Genomic DNA, 13,800 nt, shown 5'->3' with positions numbered 1-13,800 from the left:
AGGGATAAAACAACCTTGCACATAAACAAGAATAGTGTCTTAGTATGAATCTAATCCCTAGAACAACTACTGTGTATGTTCTCAAAATATTTTCCAATCACACACATAGTTCTAAAAAAGAAAATTTGGGTTGCACTATGGTTCTTAGTAATGGTCAACTCTGCAACTCTTGCAATCTCAAGTGGTCAAAATCTAATCCTAGTGCACCAAGGTTTTGGCACATTCCTATAATTTAATCAATAAAAAATGCTCAAGAAATTTAATAGCCCAACAAAAGATTATGCCATACTTCTAGTCCTAAGAAGTAATGAAGGAGTCCTAAATCTTTCAAAATCTCTAATTAGACCTTTCTTGCATTGATCTATAAGATGATCATCACCTATTATTAGTAAATCATCAACATATAGTATCAAAATTATCATATCATCTTTATCCTTTTTATAATAGAGATTTGGATCGGCTTCATTCTTGGAAAATCCTTAACTGGAGAGATACTTATCAATTCTTTCATACCATGCCCTTGGAGCCTATTTAAGCCCATAGAGAGCTTTCTTGAGCCTGCAAAAAAAGACTTTAAGGTTGTGAGTGTCAAATCCTTCAGATTGTTCCAAATATACCTCTTTTATAATCTTTCCATTCAGAAATGTTGTTTTCACATCAATTTGATGTACTTTACATCCCTTCGATGTTGCAATAGCTAGGACTTCCCCTACAGAGGTGTGTCTAGCAACTGGAGCAAAGGTTTCTTCCTAATCAATTCTCTCCTAACTGGCTACAAATTTGGCTTTATATTTTTCAATGCTATAGTCACCAACATGCTTAATTTTAAATATCCACATAGAAGAAACAACATATCTTCCTTCAAACCTTGGAACAATTTCTTAAACATCATTCTTAATAATGGATTGGTATTATTCCATCATAGCATCCTTCCAAGCTTTATGTTTAATAGCATTTGAAACATTGTTTGGTTTTGATTTAGATAAATCACTGATGTTTGTTGCATAACTAGAAAATCTTTTGGGTCTTTTTTTTTTTTTTTTAAGGTTCTAGATGGTGCAACAAAGTCTTCTCCTTTCTCTACAGTCTTAATAGCCAAAAGTGCTCTTTTCTTAGGATTTTTAGTTTCCTTAAGATTAAGATTTTCAATTTTATTTTCAATTTCTTCAATGTTCTCCTTTGAAACTCAAATTCATGATTTTCTTCAGAACTAGGTATATATGTAAGATCTTCAGAACTATGGGCTCTTTTGAATGCTAAATCTTCTTCAAATATTACAAACCTACTAAGTTCAATGTTTTTCTGACTAGGTATGAAAATTCTATATGGTTTGGATGTTTCACTACACTCGACAAACATATCTTTCCTCCTAGAGGGTTATAACTTAGCTCTCTTTTCTTTTGGAATATGTATGTATATTGGGCACCCAAATATCCTAAGATGGCTTATATTTGATTTAACTTTAGAAAAGACTTCTTTAGGAGTTTTATCTCTAAGGTGGGAGTGGGGACTTTTGTTTTGGATATGGACAACAGTATAAGAGGCTTCTATTCAAAGATAATATTCTAAATTTTGATCAAATATCATAGCTCTTGATGCTTTTATAATTGTTCTATTCTTCCTTTATGCTATCTCATCTTGTTGTGGGTTATAAGGAACAGTATACTCCCTCTTAATTCCTACTTTCTTTATAAAAATCTTTAAACAAGTCTAAAGTATATACCCTTAGCCATTATCAGTCCTAAGAGTTTAAATTTTGTGTCCCGATAAGTTTTTAGTTAAGGTTTTGAATTCTTTAAATCTCTTAAAGATTTCTTCTGACTCTTTACATTTTAAGAAGTAAATCCATTATTTCTTAGAGAAATCATCTATAAAAAGTATATAGACCAAGAGAAGGAATAGGCATAGATCCACATAAATCTTAGTAGATTAATTCTAAAACATTGTTAGTTTTTCTAGTGATATCATGAAATGGACTTTGGTGTTCTTACTTAGAGTGCATCATTTGCATATGCTTGAATGCTCTTTATTCAACTTAGGTAAACCAAAAACCATCTTCTCCATAGTTGATAAGGCTTTGAAGTTTATGTGTTAACCTTCTATACCACATTTCATTTATATCAGCAGCTTCATGAATTAAGACTCCAATAGATTCTATGTTTAATTCATACAAGTATCTCTTTCTTTGACCAATCAACTTTGATTTATTAAATGAAGAGTTCTTAGACCAGGTCATCACTTTATTGTCCATGAATGCAACATTAAGTCCATCATCTTCAAGTGTTGTAACAAAGATTAGATTTCTCTTTATTCCTGATACATAGAGTACACTTTTGAGATGGAGAGAAATACCCAACTTCAGTTTCAAGGTATAGTTCTCAGTCCCTTTGAATAAATGGTTGGAATTATCACCTGTGGTAAGTTCGCCATTAACTTCTTCTAATATTGAGTCTAATACTTCTTTGTATCATGTAATGTGTTGAGATAATCCATTATAAATTACCCATGTTGTACCTTATACTCTATTTGATAGTGCAGTATACAATACACGTTTCTCAAGATTATAGTTTTTTTCTTTCTTATTAACATTTGTACAATTTACTTGTTGCTTTGAATTGTCAAGGCAATTAGATTTATAGTGTCCAAATTTTTCACATTTGAAGCATTTTATTTTGGATAAATCTTTTTTAGGTTTTTCATTTCTTTGGTTAACCTTCTTCTTCTTGAAGTGCTTCTTCTTACCTTTATAGTTTTGTGTTGAGAACATGAAGTTCTTCATCTTCACTTTTCAATTTTCCTTCTTTCTTAAGTTTCCTAAATTCTTCTTGAAAGCAATCTCTTTTAAGTCTATTAAAGTCTGGAAGTTTGTCTCTAGCACTTATTCCTTGTGAGAATGTTCGTCATGAATCCGAAAACACCCATCTATAGTCATAAGTGTTAGCTCTGTCTTCAATTATGGTCCCTATACTTGCAAGTTCATCTCTTAGACTAGCCACCCTTAAGAAGTATGAATTCATAGATTCTTCTTACTTTCTCTGTATATGATTTAGTTATCTTTTTAGTGCGATAGTTCTAGTTGCATTGTTAACCTCATGTGCATTTAATAATGCACTATCATATTAAATGTTGTTTGATGTTTCATTAGCATAGGTACAATTTCATTTTCAACCACACCTACTATGATTTGCATGGCTTTCCTGTTTCCTTTAATCCCAGTAGTTTTATAAGGATCAGCGTTAGGTCGCTTGGATTCTTTATCAATAAATTGTATTACATCATTATCTTCAAGAATCATCATAATTTTGAATTTCCAAGCAATAAGTGTTCTTTTCCATCAAACCCATCTTTGGGTCTAATTGTGCTAGCCATTGAAAGTAGAAGAAGTTGCTAGATATTTTAAATATTATTGTCGATTTGCAGAGCCTAAGTTCAACTACCAATGCTTTTATACCATGTAAAGTTTCTACAAATTCTGAACAACCAAACTTTACAATGTCTTTAATCTACTTGCTGAAGATGATCTTTTTATATATCAAACTTGAATGAAGTGTTACCAACACTATAATAATTATTCTGGAAATGTTCTTATCCCTGTAGTAAATCGCATAAGGCAATAAAGTAGAGGAGTAGACTTGATTGTGTATTGTGTGTTCTCTAACCTCATTCTTAACTCATACTTATATTGGACCTAAGAGGCATGTACTTTCAAAGGACATGGCTCTTTCTATGTCAAACCTTATGAACAAACTATTGATTATATTCCATGATAGGTGTCTCCTAAAAAACATTAGTAAATATACTAACAACAATCATGCAAAAGAACATTATTAAATGCTCCTAAGAAGGCCGCCAATAAGGTTAATAATCTAAGGTTATTAAAGAGGCAAATCTCACTAAGGATATTCATGCATTACAGGATCTATACGATCTCTAGTTCAGTTCAGTCATGATTACTAGAGTTACAAAATTAACAATAATTCTCTATATATGATGAGTTTACAAACAAGCATGATTTTGTGAATATCAAAAGAAAAGCTCACAACAATTCTCCAATATCAACACTCCAAATCGGTAATATCACTAATCTCGTATGGGGAATAGGAACTTTTTTTAATATATCCATGATACCTTAGAATACTTTTTCTAAATTTTCAAATGTGATTTGATATTCAAGTCATCTAAATAGAACAAAGCAAATATCCATCTACATGGTATACCAGATTACCAATAGAAATACAATATCACAATAGGGAGGTCATTTAAATTGATGTGCAGCTAAGGACATGTTCTATATTGTGTCCTTATATTAAGGTTCAATGTGCAGAGCCTAAGTTGAAGATGTATGGAAGTTATGTTTGATTTATAAAGAGCAGCACAAAAACAGAGTACTTGGAAACTAGTTCCTGATGTTTGTTATCTTTCATTTGAGATGGAATAAAGTGATGTGCAGCCCGTTGATGACTGAGGACAGTCTGTTGGTGACATCAACAAGTGCACAAACCCTAATATCACACATGTAATGTTTTGTATAGACTATAAGCCGACAGTGTTATTGTCATTGTGAATTAATTAATTATCTTATTATAATTAATTGGGAAAGCCTCAAGACAGACTCGTAGAATTATTTTGAATATACGATATAAAGAAAAGACGTTTTCTTTGTTTGTAAAAAGTATGGAATTGTGCTATCAAGTGTAAAGTGCGAAAAGGAGCAGAGTGTTTACTGAATGCATATAAGCGATGCAAGGGATTATTGGATGTGAGTTTTGTGATCTGGTTACAAGATTTGAAGGAGCAAAAATTCATTTGACAAGACAGAGTTAAAGAAGTATAATTCATTTCTATCAGTCTGCAAGGAATAATATAGAAATACTTTAGACAATGGGTTCATTGGTCTTGCCTTAAAATTGTTTGGATAGTGGATCCAACTATCTTCCACAACTCCTTACAGGGTTGGAATCTCCTCACATGGATTCAAAGCCTCCTAACAGATACCCATATGTATTAAATGTATTTATAGACTACTAACAAGGTTCATCCTCTAACAAGGAACATTTATATTAGTACATCATTTTGTGTGTACCATCCCCACCGGATTTTCCCTCTAATCAAGAGTTTCTCTAGTTAACATATTGTGTACGAATATCTTGTTATAGTTTATTATTATATTGCTCATATGATTAAAGTTTAATAAGATTGATAATGATGATATTAGTTGGATAATTGATTCACCCCCTCTCAATTATATTAGTGGACTATATATTCTAACATAACCAAAACAAGATACTAACGGAGGACAAGGTAGCAATAAAAAGTGTTTGGAAACTTATCAAAAAGTATTTATCTTTGGTTTGACATCAATTTCACTTGGAAAAGCATAACTGTTTCACCATGGTCCTCAGGTTTCTTTAACAGATATAAAAACTATCTTGATTTATAGGATGTAACATAACACCTATAGCTGTTGAAATCACAATTTACTGAATAATTAATGGAAAACTCGTATATAAATAAGCGCCATAGCAAAGAAAACCTCTGTCGTGTTCAATATGAAATTCCCCGTCAATCAACAGAAAATCCACCCTCTTGCTACGATTGTATCGTCCAGTGACATATATTACCGTCGCTATAGATCATCAAGAAGCCTCAATATGGCACCAATCTGTAGAGACAGTTGAAGATCATTTGTCTGGATTGCTCAAAATAGTAGTTTAATAATTTACTCCCACGCATCAGTGTGTAGAATGGTCCTACTGAACCTCTGACGTCAATAATAAATGAAACCTCTGACGTCAATAATAAATGGATTGTTTTAAAGCCTTTATGCAGAAGCTGAAAACTACAAATTATTACGTTGTCCTCTAATCTGATATTTATAACAGGGTTACAGAAGCAAATCAGGAAATGCTCTAGTTAAGCACAAGCTTCTAACATGGAGTGATACTCGTGTACAATAAAAAAAAATTAGATTCTAAAATTTATTGGTACATAAAAAAAATTAGATGACATCAAAGAAAATCAATTACAGAACTCTTGGAACCCGTAAGATTCCCAATAAGAGCTTTAATCCATATTTTTGAAGATCATTTGTCTGGATTGCTCAAAATAGTAGTTTAATAATTTACTCCCATACATCAGTGTATAGAATGGTCCTACTGAACCTATGACGTCAATAATAAATGGATTGTTTTAAAGCCTTTATGCAGAAGCTGAAAACTACAGATAGTTACGTTGTCCTCTAATATGATATTTTTAATAAGGTTAAAGAAGCAAATCAGGAAATGCTCTAGTTAAGCACAAGCTACTAACATGGAGTGATACTCGTGATACCTGCTAAAAAAATTGGCAGCAAAATACCCCCATACATTTTCAAGCAAAATACTCGTCATGGAGTACTACTCATGTACGTTAACCTGATTAAAATATTCGACGGCAAAATATCCCCGGCCATTTTCAAGCAAAATACTTGCCTAGTTAATTATTAATACAAAAGAATATTATACATTCTTTTTAAAACAGATGAATTCGTAGGCTCAAGTTCCCTATTGTCAAAAGTTGTCGCTGTATGTCTCTGGTAAAAGATATGTTTGAGCAGCATATCAGAACTGGGGTCAGGATACGTCCCCAGGCAACTATGGTATTAAATTCGGATAAATCATCTTTAAAAGGATCCTATAAAGCGCATATAAAAGAAGACCTATTTATATGGTAAATACAGCATTATGCATGCAACAAAATGTGTAAAACTGCAACTAATTGAAACCTTTTAATCTTTTTTTTTCACTGCAAGGCTGCAAGCTTGCATTTATAAAAAGTCAATCTCTTTCTCTAATATACAATCAAGAGAAGAAGCTCACATCTGGCACCATGCACAGAATAACCAAAAACTCCAAGATAAATATGTTGGGTGCTTTCTCTAAAGCACCAAAAAGAGCGAAGCCTTGTAAGGAAATCCACTGGCTTAACTTGATATGAACCTGAAATAAATGTCACAATGGTTCAGTTTATAGATTCTTTGCTAACTCAAAAAATTATAATCTCTGAGTTCTTCCAATTGCCCACCAAATGTTGGAAAATAAAGTCAATTGAGTATAATTTGCCAAACCATGGAGGGATGGGAAACACTGGCCTGTAATATTTATAGCTGCTTCCCTTCAACTTGGCACATACGGTTTGAATAATGTGACACAAGGCTCAGGATCATAGAGCATAATTTCTGCAGCACGTTGAAATTCCTCTTTCAACACGCGTATACTGTGTTTGTCAACAACACGACCCAAATCATGTGAAATCTCGAAGGGGTCCTCTATGCATATTAAGTGTCGCTCATTTCCAATTCGTCTTGTCCAATCCTTTTCATTCTTACTGCATACATCAAATCCACAAGGGGGACTCATCAACCTATTTCCCTCAAAAATTTCAATCCGACTGAGGTCATGAAAAGAAAACAAGCTCCTGTAAATTATCTTAGAAGAATCGCACTATTAACAAAGGAAAATATTGAGGGCATACACAGAAAAATAGACGTGTTGGAGATAGGCCTCTACATAAATGATAATACAGTTTGATTTGAAAACAAATAGGCTTCCAACTGGGCATGGGAATATCACCAAAGGAGGAGAAAAGACACTTAGGCTTCAAATTCTGAAGAAAGTAGATGTTCAAGACATTACAACCAGCAGGTCAAATCTATGTTTGCATTCATATTTAAGCTTCTTCAATAAATAATTGGTTGTCATCTCCACTAACCTAAGAATCCTTCCAGTCCGAACTGAAATGACAGATTTGGCATAGTTATGACGAAATGCCCAGTAGTCAAAGAAAGCTGACAGCAGTTGACCAAGACTCTCTTTGTTTTGAGCACCATAGTGTTTTAATTCATTCACTCTATCATAGTATGCACATACAATCTCACCAATAGTGTCTTGATAAGTTGCTTCCATTTCCTGCCAACAGCCAATTTTAAAGGCATCTTAGAATAAATAAATTGTACCTCAAATTGCCATAATGGAAAGAAAAAACAACTACTGTGGCCACTAGCATGAGTTTTATTCAATTCAATCTAAAAGCATGTGAGAACTATGATATGAAAGAGTAGGCAAAACATAAATGTGTTCATGAGAGCAATACTTTGAAAAACAATTAAAAGAGATTTATAGCTTTCAAAAAAAGGAGGGCATGTCATACACACAACACTGAATAAATTCTACAATGTCTCCTTTTTATATCAAGCGTCAATTCATAACTGTGTTGCTATATTCTTATTTCTGTATTTGATGACTGTGTTTGTTGATCCAATGAACAAATAACAGGCTCAACCAATATCAAAGACAAAATAATACCATATTGAATGTGATATTAGCAGATTTTCAAAACATCAATAACAGAAAATATCACATCAAACAGAATAAAGAGAAGATTCACGCAGAGCAGTAATAGCAGAACAGATCTCCATACACAACTGAGCTGGCATAAATGCATAGACTATGATCTGAAATATAATTAAGAAGGCGCTAAATATAGAAGTACTGAATGATATCTCAAAGTCATATATGGCTCGAGTACACAACCACTTGATACATAAACAATGACTATCTAGCTTCTGTCCTTAAATAATATTAAGTTTGGGCCACCTCAATGGCCTGAAAGAGCCACTGGCTACAGATTATAAAATTTTGAAACTAACATATAATAAAGTTACAGGTTTGCTCTCCATGACCGTACACAACATTACAATGAGAGCACTCAGGACCATAACATGCCCTCCCCCTTTAAAAAGTGGTTTCCCTAGAAGCTTTCCAAATATAGATACCCCTGCAGTTAACACTCATCATACAATGTAGCTTTCTCCAAAGAGAAGTTCTTCCATTGAACAAAATGTTATGTGATAATTCTATCATGCAATTGCTTGCTTATTGCTTCAAACATCTGCTCATTCCAGGATCAATCTTGCAGTTGCTATAGGTCAATCTATATAGGTCAATTCTTGCAGTTGCTACTAAGCTTCTTCAAACAAGAAATGTGGAAGTTTAGAAGCTCATGAGAAGGGGGCATCCCCAGTTATTAACCCAAACCCATCAATCTTCTGAAGCACATTAGATGCTCCACAAAATTTGGTGTCAACTTATTATATTTTGTTTCTAGACAGAGAGCTGCTTGTAGGGTTGTACTGTTGCAATCATAGAAAAATGCAACACCTACCTTATACAATCAGTCTTGTGCTGGTCTGCCTGTTGTTTTGTTTGGTTTTTCCATTTGTTCCATAACCAGGTCGTCCTTAAGACCTTCAGGCCATTTATTCACTACATTCATTTGACCGTCAGTTTGTCGATGATAACCAGCTAAGTCACAAGTTCAAGTTTGAGTTCGACAACTATGAAGTTCGGATGAAATTCGACAAGTAAAAATAATTGAAAAAAATTCAACATTAAATTCGCCTTATGTAATTTTCAAAAAAAAAACTATATTGTTATTTAATCTTTATTAATAAAATAAATGATAATAAAATATAATCTTAACTAAATAAAACAATAATATTACAGAATTAATAAATAATAATAAAATATAGTAATAATAAATAAATAATTATTTAAATAAACGTAGAAAACATTAAAGTTGTACAAATTAAAAATAAATATGTATAAAATATAAATATTTTCCTACAGTAAATTTGTTGATAGAAAATAATAAAAATAACATTTAATATTTATTATTATAATCTTATAAAATATTGAAACCTAATAACAATAAAAATAACATTTATTTTAATAATCTTATCAAACATTTATAATACTACCGATCCACATTGGAGACGGGGACAAAAACATGCGAAAATGGAGATACTGTTGTAGGAAAATGCAGGCACAGTTGCGGACGAAAATGGAGAGCAGTCGGCTAATGAAAATGGAGTAGCAAACGCAAGGCATGACCTTCAGACGCCAGACAATGAGAATGGAGCAGACGTGACCTAGAGATGATGAAAATGGAGCTGACGCGACCTTCAAACATTCTGCAGACGCGACCTTGAGACAATCATTTTTCCCTGGCCGAGCTTCATTTTGCCCTAGCCGATCTTTTGATGGTTGCATTTTTCCTTTAAAAAAACTAGAAAACAGTTCCGTACGAATTTTTTTACGAACTTGAGCGATTTTTTAACATTTTTTATAGGTTCGCCGAATTTCAAACTTGAAGCCGAAAATTCGGCGAACCCTATGACACAGATAACTAGTACTTAGGGTGAGTTCAGTGCCATATAATCTTAAGTGTCCCAGCCAGAATGAGCTCATGAACCCATTGTTCCAGTCACTGACAATAGTTCGTGGTAACCCATGTAATCTAAAAATCTCCCTAAAAAATCTCAACCACCTGAACTGTTGTGTAAGCGGAGGGAATAGCTATAAAGTAAGCAAACTTGGTTAACCGATCCACCACCATATAAATATAGTCTCTACCCTGCACCCTGGGTAAGCCTATGATGAAGTTCATTGATATGTTGTCCCACTTCCGCTCAAGAATGGGTAAGGGCTGCACTAACCACCAAGATAGGAGTGTTTATGTTTATTTTGTTAGCAAGCTACACACTCCCTCACATGCTACAAAATATCCATCTTGAGAACTTTCGAAGAAAACCGCTCCCTCACCTGCTTGTATGTCTTAAAGTATCCCTGGTGCCCTGTCATAGGTGAGTCATGAAAGGATCTAAGGATCTTCCACTTAATCGCAAAACTGGGTACCAACCATATCATGTTCTTATACATGATCAATCCATTCACAACCATATATCTCTCATCCTTGATACCATCTATGATGCTTGTGGCCCAATCATTTCCAGCAGCATAATCTACCATAATCAGCTCTCTCCAATCATCCAGTAATGCCCCAATCGCAAACAAGTGTGGTTTGTGTGGTAAATAAGCAACTATGTTTTTTCTTCCCTTTAACAAAAACAATATCAAAGTCATATGCTTGTAGCTTAGTGACCCACTTCTGTTGCCTATCATTCAACTCTGTTGCCTATCATTCAACTCTTACTACCCAAGGAAATGTTTCAAGTTGTTATGATTTCTCTTAACCGTAAACTTGTTGTCAACCAGGAATTGCCTGAATTTAGCCAAGGCATGCATGATGGCTAACATTTCCTTGTAAATATTGTAACTCCACTCAGCACCACTCAACTTCCTGCTATCATAAGCAATCAAGTGTTTGTCCTAAATCAACACTGCTCCTACCCCCTCCACTGAAGCATCACAATGTAACTCAAGGGTCTAGTAAAATCAAGGGCGGCTTATATAGGGCAAGAGCTCATCAACTGGTTGAACTTGTCAAAGCACTGCTAAGATCGATCTATCAACTCAAAAGCGACTTTCCAAGTCAAGTCAATAAGGAGAGTTGTCACTTGTGAATATCCCTTCACAAAGTGCCGGTAGAAACCACACAATTCCATGAACTCTCAAAGGTGTGAAAGATTCTTGGGTGGAGGCCAATCCATAATAGCACGAATCTTCTCTGGCTCCACTCAGACGCCCTCTGCAATGATGATGTGTCCAAGATATAATAACTCTGTCATGGCAAACTCGCACTTCAACATTTTCACATATAGCAACTCCCTCTCCGAGATGCCCAAAACAATATCTAAGTGTTGCAAGTGCTTCTCCCATGTCTTACTGTAAATGAGTATATCATCAAAGAAGATCAATACAACTCTGTACTGGTCCCCAAATGTCTTGTTCATACATGATTGGAAAGTTGCTCACGCAATGGTCAACCCAAAAGGCATGAACAAGAACTTGAGGTGCTCATAATGGCACCTGAAAGCAGTTTTCTCTACATCCTCAACCCGGACTCTAATTTAATGGTAGTCGGATATCAAATCAATCTTTGGGAAGTAGCATGCCCCATGCAACTCATCTATCAACTCATCGATCTTGGGTATGGGGTATCGGTTCATAATGGTGCACTTATTAAGCTACCTGTAATCAATGCACATCTGAAACATCCCATCCTTCCTCGTGACTAATACCACTGCTAAAGCAAAGGGACTCTTACTTGGCTTGATGTGACCAATCTCTAGAAGCTCTTTAATGGCTTTCTCTATCTCATCCTTGTACCTCTTTGGATGCATGTAAGGTGTAATAATAACCGGTTTGGCTCCCTCCTCTAACGCAATCACATGGTCCATACCCTTTTCTGGTGGTCTCCCTGCCGGAATATCTTCAAACACTTTAAAGTGTTTGGTTAGTAAATCCTGAATTTGCGATGGGTACTCATGCTTCTGTTGCACTCTCCTTGGCATCAACACAACTCCTACCACCCACTACACTTGATCATGCTTAATCAGCATCTTAAAGATATCACCCTAGGCCCCTTATCTATAAGAGCTCTAATCACCACTTTCCTACCCTGATGCTCGAACTTCAAATCCATCCTATCTAGGTTGAAAGTGAACTCATATAAGGTCTTCATCCAAGTCATGCCCCAAATGCAATTATAATCAGTTCACTCATGGGAACAACATAAAATTTGTCTGTAATATTAAAACACCATACACAGAGGCATATCCTTCACTACCAAAGAACTGAGAAGTTGATGTCCACTAGCCACCATGACTTTGAAACCTCCATGCATATTTGTTTAGAGCCCAAGTCTAGCAACAAGTGTCTCAGATATAAAAATATGTGTAGCACCTATATCTACAAAAGTAATCACTTGCTGCCCCTGAATAGTGCTCCTCACACGGAAGGTAATAGCTTGTTCATCACCTAATAAGCGGGCTATAACTCTCCCCTCGACCACCTCATCATCCGTAAACTTACCTCCCTTGTTGTCTTCACCTTCTGAATGGCTGTCATCTCCTTCTAATAATGACTCTTCCACTGAAAAATATTCCATGTTGGCTGCCTTAGCTTTGAGAGAGCATTTGTCAGACAAATCCCATGGTTCCCTACGATGAAAGCATAACATTTTCCTTCTAAATTCATTGAGTTTATCGTTGTCCACCTTTATAGTTTCAGCTTTTGGAGGTTGTTCTTTGTGGAAGGGCTTCTTATCTCTGTCATTTTTAAAAGTGGAACCCTTAGAATAAAATCTGTCTCTAGATGTGGTTGGCTCCATGTCTCTTGCCTTTTTATAGGCCTGTTGCAACATAGTTGGACTAAGGCCTTTGATCCATCCTCTTAATGGTTTCGTGAGGCCCTCCATAAAGAGCATTAAGAGCCTACTAGGTGCCATATTTGTTACTAGGGCTGCTAGCCTTTGAAATTCAGCTATGTAATTATCAACACTTGTCCATTGTTTCCATTGTGCTAACTCCTTAAAGTGTAGCATAGGATCCTTGTTATCAAACCTTTCAATCAATGTTTCTATGAAGTCAATATACGAAGTAATTTGATAATGCCCCAAGGTGATCATGCCATGATTCCACCATTTGTGTAGAAGTCCCTCTAGGTGTAAGGTAGCAAATTTGACGACATACTCTTCTAGCATAGGATTCAGCTACAAATACATATCTAACTTTTGGACCCAAGCCCTTGTGGTCATCTTACCTATACCGTCATAAGAAGGAAGGGAATATTTGTTAATCTTTCTTAGCAACTCAGCATGTATCAGCCACATGTATTCCTCCATTTGGTCCATTTGGGTCAAACTGCTGCTCTGTATTGTTGGCTATATTACCCTCGCCATTGTTACCCATATTTTGTCCTCCATTGACTCCCCCATTCTCATTTATTGCACCATTAACCCCAATGTCATTTATGTTCAGGTTTAACCCAATTTGTCTTGCCATCATTTGCATCATGAGTT

At 35.0% G+C, this 13,800-nt stretch overlaps 1 protein-coding gene across 1 annotated transcript in view; it reads right to left on the bottom strand.

Moving 5' to 3' along the window:
• Window positions 1-6,450: 6,450 nt before the first annotated feature.
• The window catches only part of LOC149542896 (Nucleotidyltransferase family protein), a 129,459-nt gene continuing 122,109 nt past the window's right edge, over window positions 6,451-13,800 (bottom strand). The window contains exons 5-7 of the mRNA XM_089797814.1: window positions 7,750-7,946; window positions 7,130-7,365; window positions 6,451-6,977 (exon numbers count right to left, since the gene is read on the bottom strand). Coding sequence (XP_089653940.1) covers window positions 7,155-7,365; window positions 7,750-7,946 — 408 coding nt within the window. The 3' untranslated portion in view covers window positions 6,451-6,977; window positions 7,130-7,154. The remainder of the gene's footprint in view (window positions 6,978-7,129; window positions 7,366-7,749; window positions 7,947-13,800) is intronic.

The sequence above is a fragment of the Cupressus sempervirens genome, chromosome 8, assembly GCF_028749045.1.
Source record: "Cupressus sempervirens isolate cs-2001-9-10 chromosome 8, ASM2874904v1, whole genome shotgun sequence".
NCBI lineage: Eukaryota > Viridiplantae > Streptophyta > Pinopsida > Cupressales > Cupressaceae > Cupressus > Cupressus sempervirens.
This window is presented reverse-complemented; position numbering and strand designations above follow the sequence as displayed.